Genomic DNA, 16,596 nt, shown 5'->3' with positions numbered 1-16,596 from the left:
ACCGGGTGCCATTCTAGTTATCACTTGTTTCAATGAGCATGGTGGCAGATGCCCATCTGGAAGAGACCCTCACAAGACACAAATGGATCTTCAAAAGTACAGATCCCGTTCTCTTTTATCTTTCATTTCCAAGATTTGAGAACATGCTGTTGCCAACAGCTTCTGGAGTACTTGGACCAGCATTCTCTTTTAGAACCCTTCTGTCGGCTTCAACTAGTTCCGTTGCACCGAGACTGCTCTTCTGAAGGTCACAAATTATATTTAGTACCGCATGACCCAAGGATCATCTCCTCTTCATACAGGTCATGCTGTCTGTGGCTTTTGACACAGTTGACCATAATATATACTTGACCATCTTCATTCCTGTTTTGGTACCTTTGGACCTGTTGATAAATGTTGTCTTATAGATCAGAGATCTACTGTAAATATGGCTGGCTATTCATGTTGCCCGTTTTACCTGTTTGTTGATTCTCCCCAGGGGTCTGTTCTTGCTACACTCTTAATTGTTTTCTCTCTATCTGCATCCTGTTAGTACAATTTTAAAGAATTGTTTTTAAAGCAGCTTTCATTGTTATGCCGATGATTTCCATATATACTTGTACTTTTAACCCAATTATATGCTCTCTTCCACAACTCTGAATCCCTATCTCTTTCATCATCATTCTAAAACTCAATGCTGTGAGGACTGACAATGATGGTTGTTATTGGTGGACTCTCCATCCATTCTCCATCCTGGATTCTCCATCCATTCTTAAACAGATCCAACCCCAGATAGTAATAATTTGGGATCACCACTTAATACAGATTAGACCTGTCAGGTCAGGCCAGATTAGATCTGTGACTTACTACAGGTACCATGTAAACCTGCACTTACCTGTTTCATGGTCGGATTGTCGGCGACTTAAACCATCTACCACACCAGGTTTCCTGGTGAGGGGGGCATATGATATGGACACCCAGCAGGATTAAAAACAAAACCTGTCAGATGGTGGAAGAGCTCCTTGTGAGCCAATGACCATCCATATCTAGTGCCCAACTGTATCTGCGGACGTCCTCCTGGAGTTGGGTTACTTTTTTTTAAGGAGGTTGGTGGCAGGATTTGCATTCCAGCCACCGTAAAACCCTTCATTCCACAAAACGCACCACAAAGAAATCTGAAAACCCACTCCATGAGAGTACCTTCTGTGCAGCTGCCCTCCGCAGGGCTGCTCACCGGATGATGGGATTGGGGCAAAGCCTTCGGGACCCCCATTCTTTGATGGGAGGAAAACGACGGGGTAACCTATCCGGGTAAGATTGTGGTAGTGTGTGTCGGGGTGGTGCTGAGGTGTCGTCCACCAGGCGGTAGTCTCCTTGGGTTAACCTGAGACGGTCCCTTCAGGTGAGTGCCTGGAATATCCCTAAGAGAGGATGATCTCCTGTCTCTGTTATCATCTGACGTCAAGCATTTGGACATCGCTATTGCAGCACTCTCTGAGGTTTGGAAACAGGAGTGTGGCAAGATCATGGTGGGTGGTTATACCTACGATTGGTCTGGTCGCTCTGATGGTTACCATGCCCAAGGAGTTGCGGTAGCTGACTCCAATGATAATTGAGGTAATACCAGTCAACTAGCATATTATGAGACGAATTCCTGTCTCTCGCTGATCAGACTTTGTGTCCAACAAGTGGTTGCTGAGAGAGACTCAAATGAGATTTGTTATCTGCATAGTCCGTGAGCATCAGCTGTGCCTGTATGGGCAAATGGCTCGTTTTCCTGATGCTGATCCTGGTCACCAGATTCTCTCAGTGAGGGAGCCTCGTGAGGGAAGGAGGTCAATGGGCCGACCACATGCCTCGTTGTTGCAGCAGGTTCATCAGCATCTCAAGGAGATAGGGATGGGCCAGGCATCTGCCTGGGGGATGGCCAGACGGAGACCCCTGGAGTACCGGCGGAAAGTGGGCGTAGCGACGCTCTGCTCCGGCGCATGCTCCCATACCTCACCTGACCTGACTTAATCCCCACTTCCACCAAAAGTCAATATTGAACTGAATCATATATGTTTTGTTTTTTTATCTTCTTTCTCTTTCTTTATTTGTAAAACGCTTTGAGAAAGGCCGATGTAAGAATTTGGTTGATTTACCCAGTGGCTGTACCTAAAGCCTAAATTATATTGAGGTGTCCCAAAGTAATCCGTATAAACTTTTGGGAGGCACTGTAGAGTAGATTTTTCAGTTAGATACGTGTGAGCACTCTTATCACGTTTTTTTTGTTTTTTAACATCATCCAAATACAAGTGGCAATTTAAATATAATCACAGGCAAAATATTTTCACCGAAATGTGATGATCTTGGCATTTGTAGCACAAATATGTGGAGACTAGATTAACACATGGGGTTCTGAAAGAAGAAATCAAAATGCTCCATTCTATGGGCAAACACATGATGATAGTTGATTGCATTTAATTGTACATATTTTTCAGAGGATCCTTGTATATATGCCGGCTCCTCTATAAGCCTTAGACATGATGGGAGGGATGGGGGGGGGGCTCGGTGTGTAAGGGAATATATTAAAGTGTTGCAGATGAAGAGACAGGCAATGTTTTAGAACTCTTCCATTCCAGATCAGCATCTGTAAACAGCAGTCAACTCGTTTTCAAGAATGAGTCATCGCAAAGAAAGTTCAGTTAACCTGAAGGGAGCGTCGATCAGAAGCTCGCTCGTGCGGGCTTAACGCACTGCGATATGTCATACCCCTTCCACAGTGATGGCACACAAATACTGGTGGTGAATGATCTACTAGTGGTGCACCTCTAACGTGTTCAAGGCAACGACCGGTCTCTTTTGGTTTCTGCCTCCACTGCTCCGGCCACTGCTGCCATAGAGGATCCACACTGATATACACCATGCACACCTGTTCTTTGCCTTCTCTTCCCATTTCTGTATCTCAATGCCAGCGTAACTGTGGTGGCCCAGCATTACATTGCCTGTGGGAAAGCTCAGTCTATAACACAGCTTTTGGCAGCCAGTCATCACCCCCCATTCAACCACCTGACTGATCTCGGTGAGTTGCTGCCTCAGAACTATAACTTCATTGTTAGGCATACCAACCCATTTCAGAACCTTGTTGTTTGTCACATGATCAGACCTCTTAATCCTGAGGACATTCCACAGATGCCAGAGATAGACTTGCGACAAATGCCGGGTGTACTTTCTGTAAAGGGTATATGTCTCAGAGTGGTACAACACACAGGAAAGGACAACAGCTCTGTATACCTTGCACTTTGTAGTGAGCTTAATGCTTTGTCTACGCCACAGTTGGCAACATAAACGGATAAAAACAGCACAGACCAAACAAATCCTTGTCACCAGCTCCTTCTCTAGGATGCAGTCATTCGAGACAGTGTTGCCGAGATACACAAAGCAGTCATCGATCTTATGTGGTTCACCATTCAGATTTGACTCTATGTATGGCATTCAGGTTTTACTCTATGTTTGGCATTCCAGAAACCGGTTCAGAAAGGACCTCAGTCTTTCAGACATTGATGGAGAGTCCGAATGACGTAGGTGCAGTGGCATACTTGTCTGGAAGCTAGACACCTTCTGTAACCTCCTGATTGACAACATCCAACACAACGGACAAAATATGGTAAATAGTAAGGGAGCGAGGACACAGCCCTGTTTCATGCCATGTGCAATGGTAAATGGATCAGTAGTCTCAACATAAACTAGCACCTGCGCTTGCATGCCTTCATGGAAACCCTGCAAAAGCTTTGGCAAACCACATTTCTTAGTCGGCCTCCAAAACGCTGAATGGGCATTCCTTGTTGTGTAATGTCCTTTGGCACATCTGTACTCTTCTCTACCAACCAACAAGACTTTCAACTGTAGCTTGATGGAGTACTGCTCCCTATTCTGGGATGGTACCTCTCCTCACACCTTGCTCAGCTTGATGTCGTGGAAACCAAGGAATTCAAAATTATTGGAATCTCACGCGATGAAGCTGAGTTTCTGGGTGTATCGCTTTCACATCGCTGACCGGTCGGCAGCCTTTGTCTTAATTAATTTTGAGGTCACCATCGACCAAAAGTCAGCATAGGCCAAATTTCTAAAATCCTTAATTGTCATCCGATTGACTTGAACTTTGAAGAGCATTTGCATATCAGGTCACCAAATTCAACCACCTATTAATTTTGAGGTCAACATAGACCAAAAGGTCAACATACAGTAGGCCAAATTTCTAAAATCCTCAATTTTAATCCAATTAACTTGAGATTTTAAGAGCATTTGCATATCAGGGCACTGAATTCAAACTCCTGCTCATTATGAGGTAAACATAGGCCAAAAGGTCGACATAGGCCATTTGGGGCCAAAATTTCTAAAATCCTCAATATTCATCCGATTGACTTGAAGTTGAAGAGCATTTTCATGTCAGGTCGCTGAATTCAACTACCAATTAATTTTAAGGTCAAAAGATCAACACAGATCTAATTTTTATAAGAGGTAGATAGTGCCAAAAACTAAATATATCACTATATCTGAAAAAGTTCTGGACGAGTTATGACAAAACTAGGTGGATGAGTTGAATCGGTGACAAGAACAAGCGGATTGGATTTTGGTTCGGATCCAGCCCATCAGTGGGATACAAAACGTAGACTGTTCCACCTGGCAGAGGTATTCACTCCACCGAGTGCCATTCTACTTTGTGCTGTTTTGCCAATTTGTCACTCTCTGAGTGATTTTTCATTTTCTTGTTTGTGTTTGCCCGGGTGATATCTCAGCCATCCTTTAAGCTCGGAAGCTGAAATTTGGGGACAAAAGTGAAGATGTGCTTTGGCAATAACGGTATTTTTTATGAATTTCTTAATTAGTATTGATTTATTAATTACTTATATATTTTATTTCTCATCCTGGCAATATCTCAGGCACCTTTTGAGCGAGGAAACTGATATTTGGACATGACCGTGACCAAGTGATTTGGCGATAGAGTATTTTCGATTTATTAATTAATCAATGAATCGATTAATTATTTTCCTTTTTGCTTTCCAGGTGATATCTCAGCCATCCTTTGAGCTAGGAAGCTGAAATTTGGGGACAAAAGTGAAGACGTGCTTTGGCAAAAACTTTTTTTTGAAAACATATTTTGATTAATCAATTTATTAATTACTTAATTATCGATTTATTAATTACTTATTTATTTTATTTCGCATCTTGCCAATATCTCAGGCACCTTTTGAGCTTCAGAAGCTGATATTTGGACATGACGGTGACCAAGTGATTTTTTTTGATTTTTCAATTGAAATTGAGTATTTTTGATTTTTCAATTGTACATATTTACCTCAGAAGTACATTTGTACACATAAACTAAGTATCATTTGTACATACGCATTGACCTCGGTATCATTTTTACACATTTACCTCAGAAGTATACCACTCCCTCCCAATTCCGTCTCCACGTGCTGCATGGCGGCATTACCGGTTTGCCAAAGACACCCTGGCAATGTCACGTGCTGGAGGATTTATTTATTTGGCATGGGGGCGGTGTACTTTGAATGTATCGCGACTTGTTGATTCTCTTTTAGTGAGTGTGAAGGTCACTGATTGGTGGAAAACTTTTGCATAGAATGGCATGATATTCGCTTCAATGATGCAACTCTCGGTTGCCCGTGCTTTGCAGATTTCCAAGAGCATGGCAATATAACGCCCGAACAAGTTCTGACAAACAAAACTTCTCCCCTGAAAAGTCCACTAAGAGGTGGCAAGAGTCCCGCACGGGTGAGTTTTTTTTGTGTGTGTCATCGCAACTCAATTTCCCTAAATGGCCCTTTGTATTTATTTTTATTTTGATACTTCAGAGATGTCAGAAGTGCACATTCAAGTAATTGTGCATTTTAAAGGGGGGAAAGGTGGCAAAGTCGTTGTTCAATCATTCATTTTCATTCATTCATTTTTCTATGTTAATGGCCCTACATCCGTAACTTGTTTTTCTTCTTATCTGGTTTGTGAATGTTACATGAGCCATATTACTCTCTATTTACAATAGGGATATCATGAACTGTGAACTGAAATATCTTTTTAAATTTGAATTTTTATAGTTTGAATTGTAAAATCTTCACATTTCTCAACAGCATTTTCGGAAAAGCTATACTTACTTGTACAATGACTCAAAATGTCGTTGGATAGCAATGGTATATCCTATAAACTGCTGACGAATGCCCATCCAATTGGGAGGATCCAACAATGTATTGTCAACATAGTCCTAAACCATGATGAGAGTTTAACTTGTTGAGAAAGGCCAAGTGGAATTTTTTTTAATTGAAAGCAGTCTTCTTCTTCTCCTTGAGTATGGCAGCTTCGCTGCCAGGATAGCTATCATTTCTTGAAAGAGTGACTGTGTTGCTGATGCAGTGCCCCTCCACCAGTACACACTGGTACTCATTTTGCCGACCTCGGAAGGATGACAGGCTGAGTCAACCCCCTGGTGTATTAATTCAGTGCCCAACGGGGCTTGAAATCAAGACCCGAGGAACCCAAGCCACCACCCTAACCACTAAGCCAACACCAGGCTTTACATTGAAAGCAGTTATCTGAATGGAATAAACGTGCTCGTCTTCAACACCTTAATATGCTCATCTTTATTTGTCATGTGGCACTGTCGTTGGCCTTCATGCATAAATAAATAATGGCATAACTAGAAGGGCACTCTTCGACGTCGCGACATCACTAGATATGCCTCCGCCTACATTATTACATCATTATTTCATTATACATACTTGTACCAAGTTTAATTTCAATCCCTGAACCAAAATTCAAGATATTAAATAATTCTTGCTGCCGGAGCATGCATCCGATCAGGTTGAAGTTTCAAACATATATTCCCCATAACTACGAGATCATAACTGACGTTTCACGTCGATTGATGACGCGGTTCAAGAGTTTTTTTTAAAGGATTTTCGTTCAATCCAATTTAGCTGCCAGACCATGTGACCTATTAATTATTCATAAGCACCCCAGTATCCCCAAGGCTTGGGGAACATATGGGTGAAGTTTCCTCTCGATCTGTCAACCAATTCTGGAGAAGAAGGTTTATTCATCAAAAAAATCATAGCTGCAAACCATGTGACCTTTGACAACATAGGTGGAGAACTTTTTTGTTCCTCATGGATAGGTGATCATACCTATAAAGTTTCACCTTGATCTGTTGAGCCGTTTCAGAGAAAAGTTTTGAAGGTTTGTGTGTTAAAAACAATATAGCTGCCAAACCATGTGACCGATGACGTCATCAGTTTTTTCCCCTACATACAATTTAACCCTAAAGGACCCTCAAAAATGGTCATACTGATCGGATAAAGCGTTCGAAGGATGCAATTATGACGTCAAAATGACACCCACCAATGCATCATCAAAAACTCACACATACTTCCCATGGGGAGGACGTCACATGTGCCAAGTTTCAAGTTTTTATGCCTCCGCGCCAAGGGTGCCGGAGGCATTATGTTTCCGGGTTGTCCGTCCGGATTTTCGTTTACGCGATAACTCAAGAAGCAAATTGTTGAATTTCATCAAACTTGGTAAAAAGGTAAAGTAAGACAGGGCAATTAAGTGATTAGATTTTGGGCCAGATGTGATAAAAGTCAAAGGTCAAGGTCAAAATCTGAAATTTTACTGTTTACACCACAACTCAAGAAATATTGGACAGAATTTCATCAAACTTGGTACAAAGGTAAAGTTAGACAGGGCAATCAACTGATTCGATTTTGTGCCAGATATGATAAAAGGTCAAGGGTCATATATGTCAATATTCAAGTGTTTGTGCGGGAGAGTGGAGGCATACCCGTCAACTGCGCGCAGTCGAATTACTTTAGTTTTTCCATGGAGTGGTTTTGGAGATAGAGGTCCAAAGTGTTTCTTTTTCTCCAACATGGCTTCCACACCACGTGACCAATGACATCATAATTATTTAAACATTCTCCATGAGTAGTTTCACCTATAGTGAAAATTTTGTCAATCGGATAAGCGGTTGCCGAGAAAATAGAGAAAATTAGCGTGCACAGACGAGTGTACGGACAACCCAAAAACATAATGCCACTGGCGACTTCATCAGTGGAGGCATAAAAATCACAGGAATATATTTTGGTTTACCATTTCATCTCTGCAAGTTTTTTTTTGTGTTTTTTCATTACATTGTGTCAGATCCTTTTCCATCAACTTTCGTCATCGTTCAAAACAAATTCTGCAGTTATTTATTTGCACATGTACATACCAGCTATTATGTTACTATGTTTGGGACAACATTACTTCCTACAAATTGACTGCACGAGTATACTAATACCTCACTTCGCACTACTCCATATAACATTGATTGGTTATGGAGCTTTGTCCTGGAGTAATATTTCACTAAAAAAAAATGAAGAAAACCCATAACATGCAGCGCTCGCCGAGTAAACGACCCGCCGCCATTGTTTGTATGCACATACCCTGAGCCAATTAGGTGGAAGTGGGTCGTGCGTTTGACTTGGCTCCGTCGACCATTAGAACAATTCTCAACAATGCACACAAGATAAAAGCTTCTGCTCAGTCCACCACCTCGTTAACTAAGACAAAGTGAGCTCATTCAAGGAGCAGTTTGTCGTAGAAGATGGAGAGCCGGTTAAACTTGGTTCCGCAGGTTTAAGTGCCGCAGTAACTTGCACAGCATCCGTCCGTATCAGTGGTGACGCTGTGAGGGCTGATAACCAAGGCAGCCTTTGAATTCTCCGAACTGTTGTTAAAGGCCCGGTCACACCTTGACGTTTTAGCCAGCGATGGCAACGTATTAAAATGTATGTAAAACGCTGGCTGACGTTGAACTTTTGATGTTTTTTTTTTAAGATTCGTACGTATTCATAACGAGTTGGTCGTATGCATAACATATTAGTAATGGACACAGAACGTTTCGTTGTGTTATAGATAACTTATACCAACGAATGCTGAACCTGTTGTCGGCCTACACAACCGATGCCCAACGATAGTCTAACTTAGGCATAGCGCGTTGCACGCATCGCCGGCGATGTCGTGACGTAGCCTATTAAAAGGCTGACGCACAACGATTCGAATCATAACTGCCGTAGAAATGGAAGTGTCAACATCGCGGTCACACCTTGGCGATCTTGCCAGCGTATGCCGACCTAAGAAAAATGTGTCTAAAACGTTGGGGGCACGTCAAATACGGTATGAGTAAGTTTGGTATACGTGAGTAGAATGCTAAAGTACGCTATCATACGTCGTAGTAAGTAGAGTACGTCAAGAAATTTTAAACATGTTCAAAATTTTACGACTTACTCGGCGTATGACACACGTTCCGCATGCGATGGGGATAAGCTTTACACACGATATGCGGACGCTTACACACGTCCACAAAGGCTACTTATAAGCTACTCATAAGTTGAAACACGTCGCGGTAATGTCTTTTTTTATGCGAAACTTATTTCTAACTTATGTTTGACGTGCTTTGAACCAATTATTTACGTAGTCCCAACACACATCGACGTATGTAGACGTATTCCAAGGACGTCTTCCGGTCGACAAAAAAAAAATAAATGAACGTGTTTCTAGCTTACAACTGCCATATAAAGACGTGTTCCCACCGGTTTTGGGAATTGGTATATAAAAATGCTGCTCATAAAAGGGGAACCCAACAGTGTTTTCGAGTTCCTTTTTGAGTCGATGTCCATGTCAGCAGTAACAGTATCAGTATTAGTATTAGTATTAGTATTAGTAGTAGTTTGTTCATGTTGGCAGTAGTAGGTGAGTGTGAGGGGGAGGGTGTGGGTTATGATGGATCGTCCTTGTGTCCACGGGTAGGTTCATACGCTGCCACTCAACGATTTAAATGGCTGCATCTCCACGATTGAAAGTGGATACTTGCGCTCAACAATTGGATTTTTTTTACACTCAACGACTTTTAAACGGTACCACTCACCTATTTTCATTGTTTACAATGAACGATTTAAATTGCTGTCACTCGCCTTTGTTTTTTGACGCTGGCGCTCGGAAATTATAATCGTTTCTATTGAACGTGTTAAATCGCTCAAACCCCACTATTGAAAGTAGACGCTTGCGCTCAACAATTCGATTTTTTTTACACTCAACTACTTTTAAACGGTACCACTCAGCCATTTTCATTGTTTACAATTAACGATTTAAATTGCTGTCACTCGCCTTTGTTTTTTGACGCTGGGGTTTGGAAATTTGAAGCGTTTCTTCTGAACGTGTTAAAACGCTCAAACTCGACTATTTTAAATAGACGCTGCCGATGGACAATTGGAATCATAGCCAAGCTAGACATCGAAGTGTGAACATCCTCGTCATGCCGAAGAAAAGTTTGAAGAATGCTGCAAATAAGTGTCCTGGCCGTGGCCGTGGACGCTGACGCAAGGACGATCCATTATACCGACGTCTTTCAGCCTATGAGTAACTTAAAAGTAACGTCTGTCGATGTGTGGCAACGATCGTGTAACGTGCCAACAACACATTAATCATAGGTTAGAAATAAGTTTCGGGTACGCTAAACATTACCTCGGCGTGTCTCAACTTATGATTAACTTACAAGTAGCATGTGTTGACGTCTGTCAACGATCGCAGACCATGCATACAACTTGTGGCCAGCGTAGCGGAACGTGTGAGTCATACGCCGGCATACGTCGTGAAATTTCAAGCATGAAAAAATTTGTGGACAACCGAAAAGTACAACGTTTAAAGCCAACGTACAACGCCGTATGGCAGTGTTTTTCAGCGTGCTCTCAATGTTATCAAAACTTACCCATAACGTATTCAACGTGTGCCAGCGTTTTAGAAAAAAAATTCAAAAATCGGCATACGTTGGCTAAAACGTCAAGTTGGCTAAAACGTCAAGGTGTGACCGGGCCTTTACCATCTGTATTGCAGTATTTATAAAATTATGTGTTTACCATCTGTATTATTATCGTTATTACAGATACCCAAAACGAAGCCATCGTATACCGTTGAAGCGGAAAAAATAATACTGTCGGGAACACATCTCCATATAAACAATGATAGAATGACCCCTTTTTATTTCATTTTTGATTAGTGCTCGCTTTTCCAGGAACGTATCCCATCCTTAGCGCTAAGCAAGGTATTACTGTACATAAAATAAGCAAAGGTGGAAGTTGCAGGCATCTTTTGAAGCATCAGCAAGAACATTAGGTTTCCAGCAATATTGGCTTTCAAAGCCAAATAATAGGCGATGACAATAAAGAGGGAGTGAGGTAAGAGTAGTGTATATTACTTGACTCGTTGATTTCTGAGGTCAGAGCCTTCAGTCAAAACACCATCCAGTAGTAAAAGGAGAAGTGTACGTCACACTTTATTAGCCCCCACCGTTGGACTTGGTCTGAAATGGGGACTTTTGGATTTGGTCTCAATTTCCATGTCTGTGCGTGCGTACGTACATCCGCAACCATATCTTTGACATGTATAGACCGATTTTATTCCCAGTTGGCACAAAGACAACCCATAATGGTATACATCTGCACATCATTTTGTTTTGCGATTGAATCAAAGATGGCCGTCTGGCAGCCATTTTAGTTGTTAAAAAATAAAACAAAACTGGTATCAAACTCGTCCTCAACCATTTCTCGGACATGCATTGACCGATCTTGTTCAAACTTGGCACACAGATAAAGAATCATGGCTTACATGTGCACGTCATTTTGTTTCGAGATCAGATCCAAGACGGCTGACTGGCGGACATTTCAGTTGTAAAAATCATGATGTGAACACGTCCTCAACCATTTCTCGGAGATGCATTTACCAATGTTATTCAAACTTGGCACACATATAATGAATCATGGCTTACATGTGCACGTCATTTCTTTTCGAGATGAGATCCATGATGGCCGACTGGTGGCCATTTTGTTACTTAAATGCGTCCCCAACCATTTTTCAGACATGCATATTCCGATTTTGTTCAAACTTGGCACAAGCACAGTTCACGACTGCATACACGTGCATCTCATTTTATTTTGTGATCTGACCAAAGATGGCTGACTGTTAGACTGGTGACCATTTTAGTTATAAAAAAAAACCCGGTATCGAGCACGCCCCCATTTCTCGGACATGCACGGTCCAATTTTATTCAAACGTGGCACAAAAAACGTGGTTTTCCGTTTGGGAAAAGGAAGAAGCAGGACTTTGACCTTTAATGGAGTAGTTCAAACGGTCGGACAGCAGGAATCCTTTAGAATAAAGCATGATAGACACAGAAGGAGCACACAAAATTATCTACTTTGTCTTGATACTTCTCGAAGCAAAAGAAAAATATCTCATAGTACAGGACACGAAAGGAGAACACAAACAACAACCACCACAGCCACTACAACAGCAGCAGCAGCAACAATCGCATGTTATAAAAGATCTTCGGTTTACATCCTCATTGAAAATCACAGATAGACCTGCAATGTGTTTGTGAAGTGCAACATGCTCTCCTTTGATTAAACCCGTTAGGAAAGCGACGCGTAGGCACGACCATTTGCTTACAATTTTGAACCCGTCTCGTCTTGATTAAAATGGTAACGCCTTCCTCAGCTATGAGAAGAAGCCATTATATAGTTACATGGGCATTATTTCAACAGTTACTATCATACAACCAGTCAGCCATGATTCTTCTTCCTGTGCTGTTAATTCTTCTCCCCCTATGTTGTCACATAGAAAATCCCCCACTCAACATTATCCCCTTGCTTTCTGAAAACAATATGGAGGTTTATTTCATTTTAAAATGATCTTGGCAACAAATGATGCAATGGAATAAATCTGATCACTTTAACTTGTTCATTCTTCATCCATCTGTATCATAAAGACATTGCAGAAGACTATGCTCGATGAATTTTACGAATTTAACTTTTTATCTCTCCCACCATTTCCCATTACCAGCCGTTCCAGTCACCCTCCAGGCTTCACCGTCCACCTGCGCCAGGCTCTCCGCTGCACACCACGCCACTGGCCCCCCCACCACCTGCTCCTCCTGGACAGCCCTCACAGATGCAGCGCATAACGAGGACTGCCCAGACTGCCTCCACAAGCGTTGTCGCACAATCACCAGCTAAAGCCTGGCCTCCTCCTCCTCCCTCTCATCCATCTGCTCAATCTCACAGCCTCGTACCTCAGCAATTGCTGTCTTCTCCTCTTCGGGTCATCTCTGGCTCTTCTCCGCAACTCAACTCTTCGGCCTGGCCTCCTGCTCTCCCTGCCGAAGTGAGCCAAACCCTTCACACACCTGGCTCTCCTCTCCCACCTCCAGCTCCTCAAAGCAAGCTCACGTCGTCCCCTGCACGAGCACATCCTGTTGGCACATCAGTTGGCTCACCCCTTCGTCAGTCCCAAACTTCTCTGGGAGCGAAGCCTTGGATTCCCCAAACGGCATGTTCTCCAAAGAAGGGAGGATCATCTACGACACATTCTCTGCAACAGCAGCAGCCACCTTTCAGCCCCCCACCACCACCTGCACAGCCAGCACCGGTGATGCAGGGAAGCCCCATTCCCACACATCATGGTCAACAACTGCATGGTAAATACCACAACTATGGGCAGGCCCGGACACTCGTCACCCAACAAACGCAACCCTCACCAACGTTGCAGCTCATGCAGCCCACATTTGTTCCTGTTCCTGCCATAGCTGCCTCTCCACCCACTCCAGCTCCTGCAGTTACACAGTTGACGCCGACAAGCATCATGCCTCACATTTTGCCACCCACTGGCTCACCTTATCTACAGCCCAGTGCTGCTGCCATTGCCCCATATATACAGTACTCACAACCAGTGAATGTTCCAGTTCAGCAGCAGCAACAGCAACATTTTCAGCCTGGCACCCAACCCTTGCTGTCAGCAACTCCACAGCAGTCTTTACAGGTTTACCAAGTGCAGCAACCAGCGGTGGCTCACTATCACTCATACCCTCAGCAGCCACCTCCACCTCCACCTCCACCACCTCCAGCTAGCCAGTACCAACAACCTACGCAGGCCTACCCTCACCAACCACCACCTCCTCCACCAGCACCCACTGGCGTGTTTCATCACGCCCCACCGTCGTCACAACCTTCGCAACCATCCATGCCTTCAGCGGGCAACGCCGTACCGACTCCACTTTTACAACCGCAGCTGTCATCCTTTACACAAAACTCTTTCCATAGCACCAGCTATTACCAGCAACAATGACAGCCCCTGCAGACAAAGGAACATAAAAGGGGAGGTCAGAAAAAAAAATCTTGCATAGCGCTTCACGTCGGTAAAACTTTATTGTTGTTTTTGTTTCCTCGTTTGTCACTTGGTGAGACTGGGGAAGGTGAGGCCCATCGGGCACTGTGCTTCAAAGCTTGTGTATAAAAAATGTATAGTTTACGTGCAAAGGTGTGATCCAGTTCAACACATTCCAGCCTCCCACGGTCCTTTTGTGTTTTTAGGTATTTTTGTCAAGACTGCAGTGCATCTTTCCAGCCTGTTTTTCATTTTTATAATATATGTACAGTACATGACTCCTTTAGGGTTATTTCTTTCTTTTTAAAGAAAACAAAAACTTTTTTTGCAGTACTTTTTTTTTCCTCCCTCCATTCTTTAGACTTTTACTCCTTACTTTCATCTTCAATTCCCTTTCTACTGCAACCTTTAACCGCACTGCCCTTCCTCCCTCCCCCCACCCCCCCCCTAATCTGCCTTCGTTCTGTTCACCCCACTTTGTATTTTACCTTCCCCTTTTTACCACCAAACTTTCCCTTTCTTTTATTGTTTATCGTTTTCCCCAACACCCTGTATATCTCTTGTTTTTCAGTCCTGCAGACATGTTGATGTTTTGCATGGTCTGTGGGTTGAGCTTTGTGGGGGAGAAGGAATCGGTTGGTGCCAGGAAGCCACTTTATGTAGATTTCACTTTTCACCGTTTTCATAAATATTGTAAATTCTGTAAGTTTGCATTTATCTGGCTTGTAAAATGCAGCTTGTTTAAAGAAGCCTATAGAACTTATTCAAGCGATAGGGATCATAGTCGACTTTTGTGGACTTTCATATGCACCAGCCCGTGCATACCACATTTAATAAACTTATTTTTGACATAAAGTTTCCTTTTGCTTGTCTTTGTTTCATGTGATGAGGGATTTAGGGTTAAATTTAGATTGAGGTTTTATTTTTCGTTTTTAACTTCAGTTTCATTTCATGCCCACCATGATGTAAACGCAAACCTGAAGTTTGTTAAACCCGTGTCTGGAGGTGGCAGACTTGTTTCTGTGTCCTTTGTCTCCACCGCTTTCACATTAACATTGCTATGATCATATTTATTTTGCATCGAACGTTCAATGTTCGTGTCTCAAATTTGCGAGAATTTTTCGAATCTGCCAACTTCTTGAAATGACACCATTTAATGTGATCTTATAAAGGCTTCGATTTCCGAGGAATTGAGATTTACAGGAAATTTTACGATGTGGATAATGTTGCATCGTTATTTGAGGTTCACAACAGAAACTGTCTCAACCATCAAACAAAGTTTTGCAAACATTTCACGTCACAATCAGAATTATCATAACTGAATGTATATGTGCCATTTGACACTTTTACACTGCCAGGAAAGACACTTCGACACCTGTCTGCATCACAGCAGGTGCAAGCACAATCACCCGAGAACAGCGCGGTCAAAGCAGCTTTCCATGACGATGTTAAAGTCGGGCACCATAGGGATTGATTGGTTATCTTTTATTACTTTGCCTTCAGACTAAATTGCAACAGATGCTCAAACTGTTCACCTTTGAACATCGATAAACTTCAAAGTCGGTTCACACAAGATGCTTCTGGATATTCCTTGTTCTGTTGATTCCGTCCAATGTTAACCGTCGAGGTAGGCTAACAACCACGGAAAGTGAGGAGGCGGCTTTTTTGTTCCGATGAAAGTTCTTACGTTCTTCGGCTTTATTGTTTTTAATTTTAACATGGGAAAATGAATTATATTGTCCTCAACCCAGAAAAATTAGCTTTGTGGAAGTTTCCCTGAGACTGAAAAAAATAGAAAATAACGATGCAATGAGAAGAAAGACCAGGATGGCCTATAACACTCTAAAGTCACTCTTTTTAAAGAAATAAAATTAAAATGAGGAACTTATTAGAAAAGGGGAAAATGAAGATATTCAATACGATCGGTACTGATTTTGATGGATCGTCGACATGGACTCTTCGAAAAAATGTGGAGAAAATAATAACTAGCTTCCTTTGAAAAGCACTTTGTGAAGCATGCTAAACATAAAATGGGATGATTTCATGGAAACTCGGTGTGCCTACCCATCACTTCACTGACGGGTTCAATCAAAAGACAGCATGTTGTACTTCCCACACATATAGCATGTCCATCTATTGACGATATAAAATGAAGTAAAACGCACGAAAAAAAGGGATCCTTTCTAACACGTAGTTATTTTTGGTTGTGTGCTCCTTCCGTGTCTTTGTAAAAGGTTCCTGCTGTCATAGAGTGACAAATGTGACCATGAGAACCACTACATGAAGCTCAAATTCCTGCTTCTTCTTCAATCCTGGAAACAGGTTTTAAAAACAGGCAAATGTGATTAAAGGAACAAATTTTTGTTC

At 42.3% G+C, this 16,596-nt stretch overlaps 1 protein-coding gene across 1 annotated transcript in view; it reads left to right on the top strand.

Moving 5' to 3' along the window:
• Positions 1-15,084, top strand: part of KMT2E (lysine methyltransferase 2E (inactive)) — a gene marked incomplete at its 5' end in the record, with an annotated part of 190,886 nt that extends 175,802 nt beyond the window's left edge. The window contains 2 exons of the mRNA XM_085893775.1: positions 5,657-5,754; positions 12,910-15,084. Coding sequence (XP_085749901.1) covers positions 5,657-5,754; positions 12,910-14,190 — 1,379 coding nt within the window. The remainder of the gene's footprint in view (positions 1-5,656; positions 5,755-12,909) is intronic.
• Between the last annotated feature and the right edge of the window lie 1,512 nt (positions 15,085-16,596).

Source organism: Eptatretus burgeri, chromosome 9 (assembly GCF_056783735.1).
Source record: "Eptatretus burgeri isolate ZD-2024b chromosome 9, Ebu_testis_v1, whole genome shotgun sequence".
NCBI classification, from domain to species: Eukaryota; Metazoa; Chordata; class Myxini; order Myxiniformes; family Myxinidae; genus Eptatretus; species Eptatretus burgeri.
Note: the sequence above shows the minus strand (reverse complement) of the source record. Positions and strands in the feature narration are given on the sequence as shown.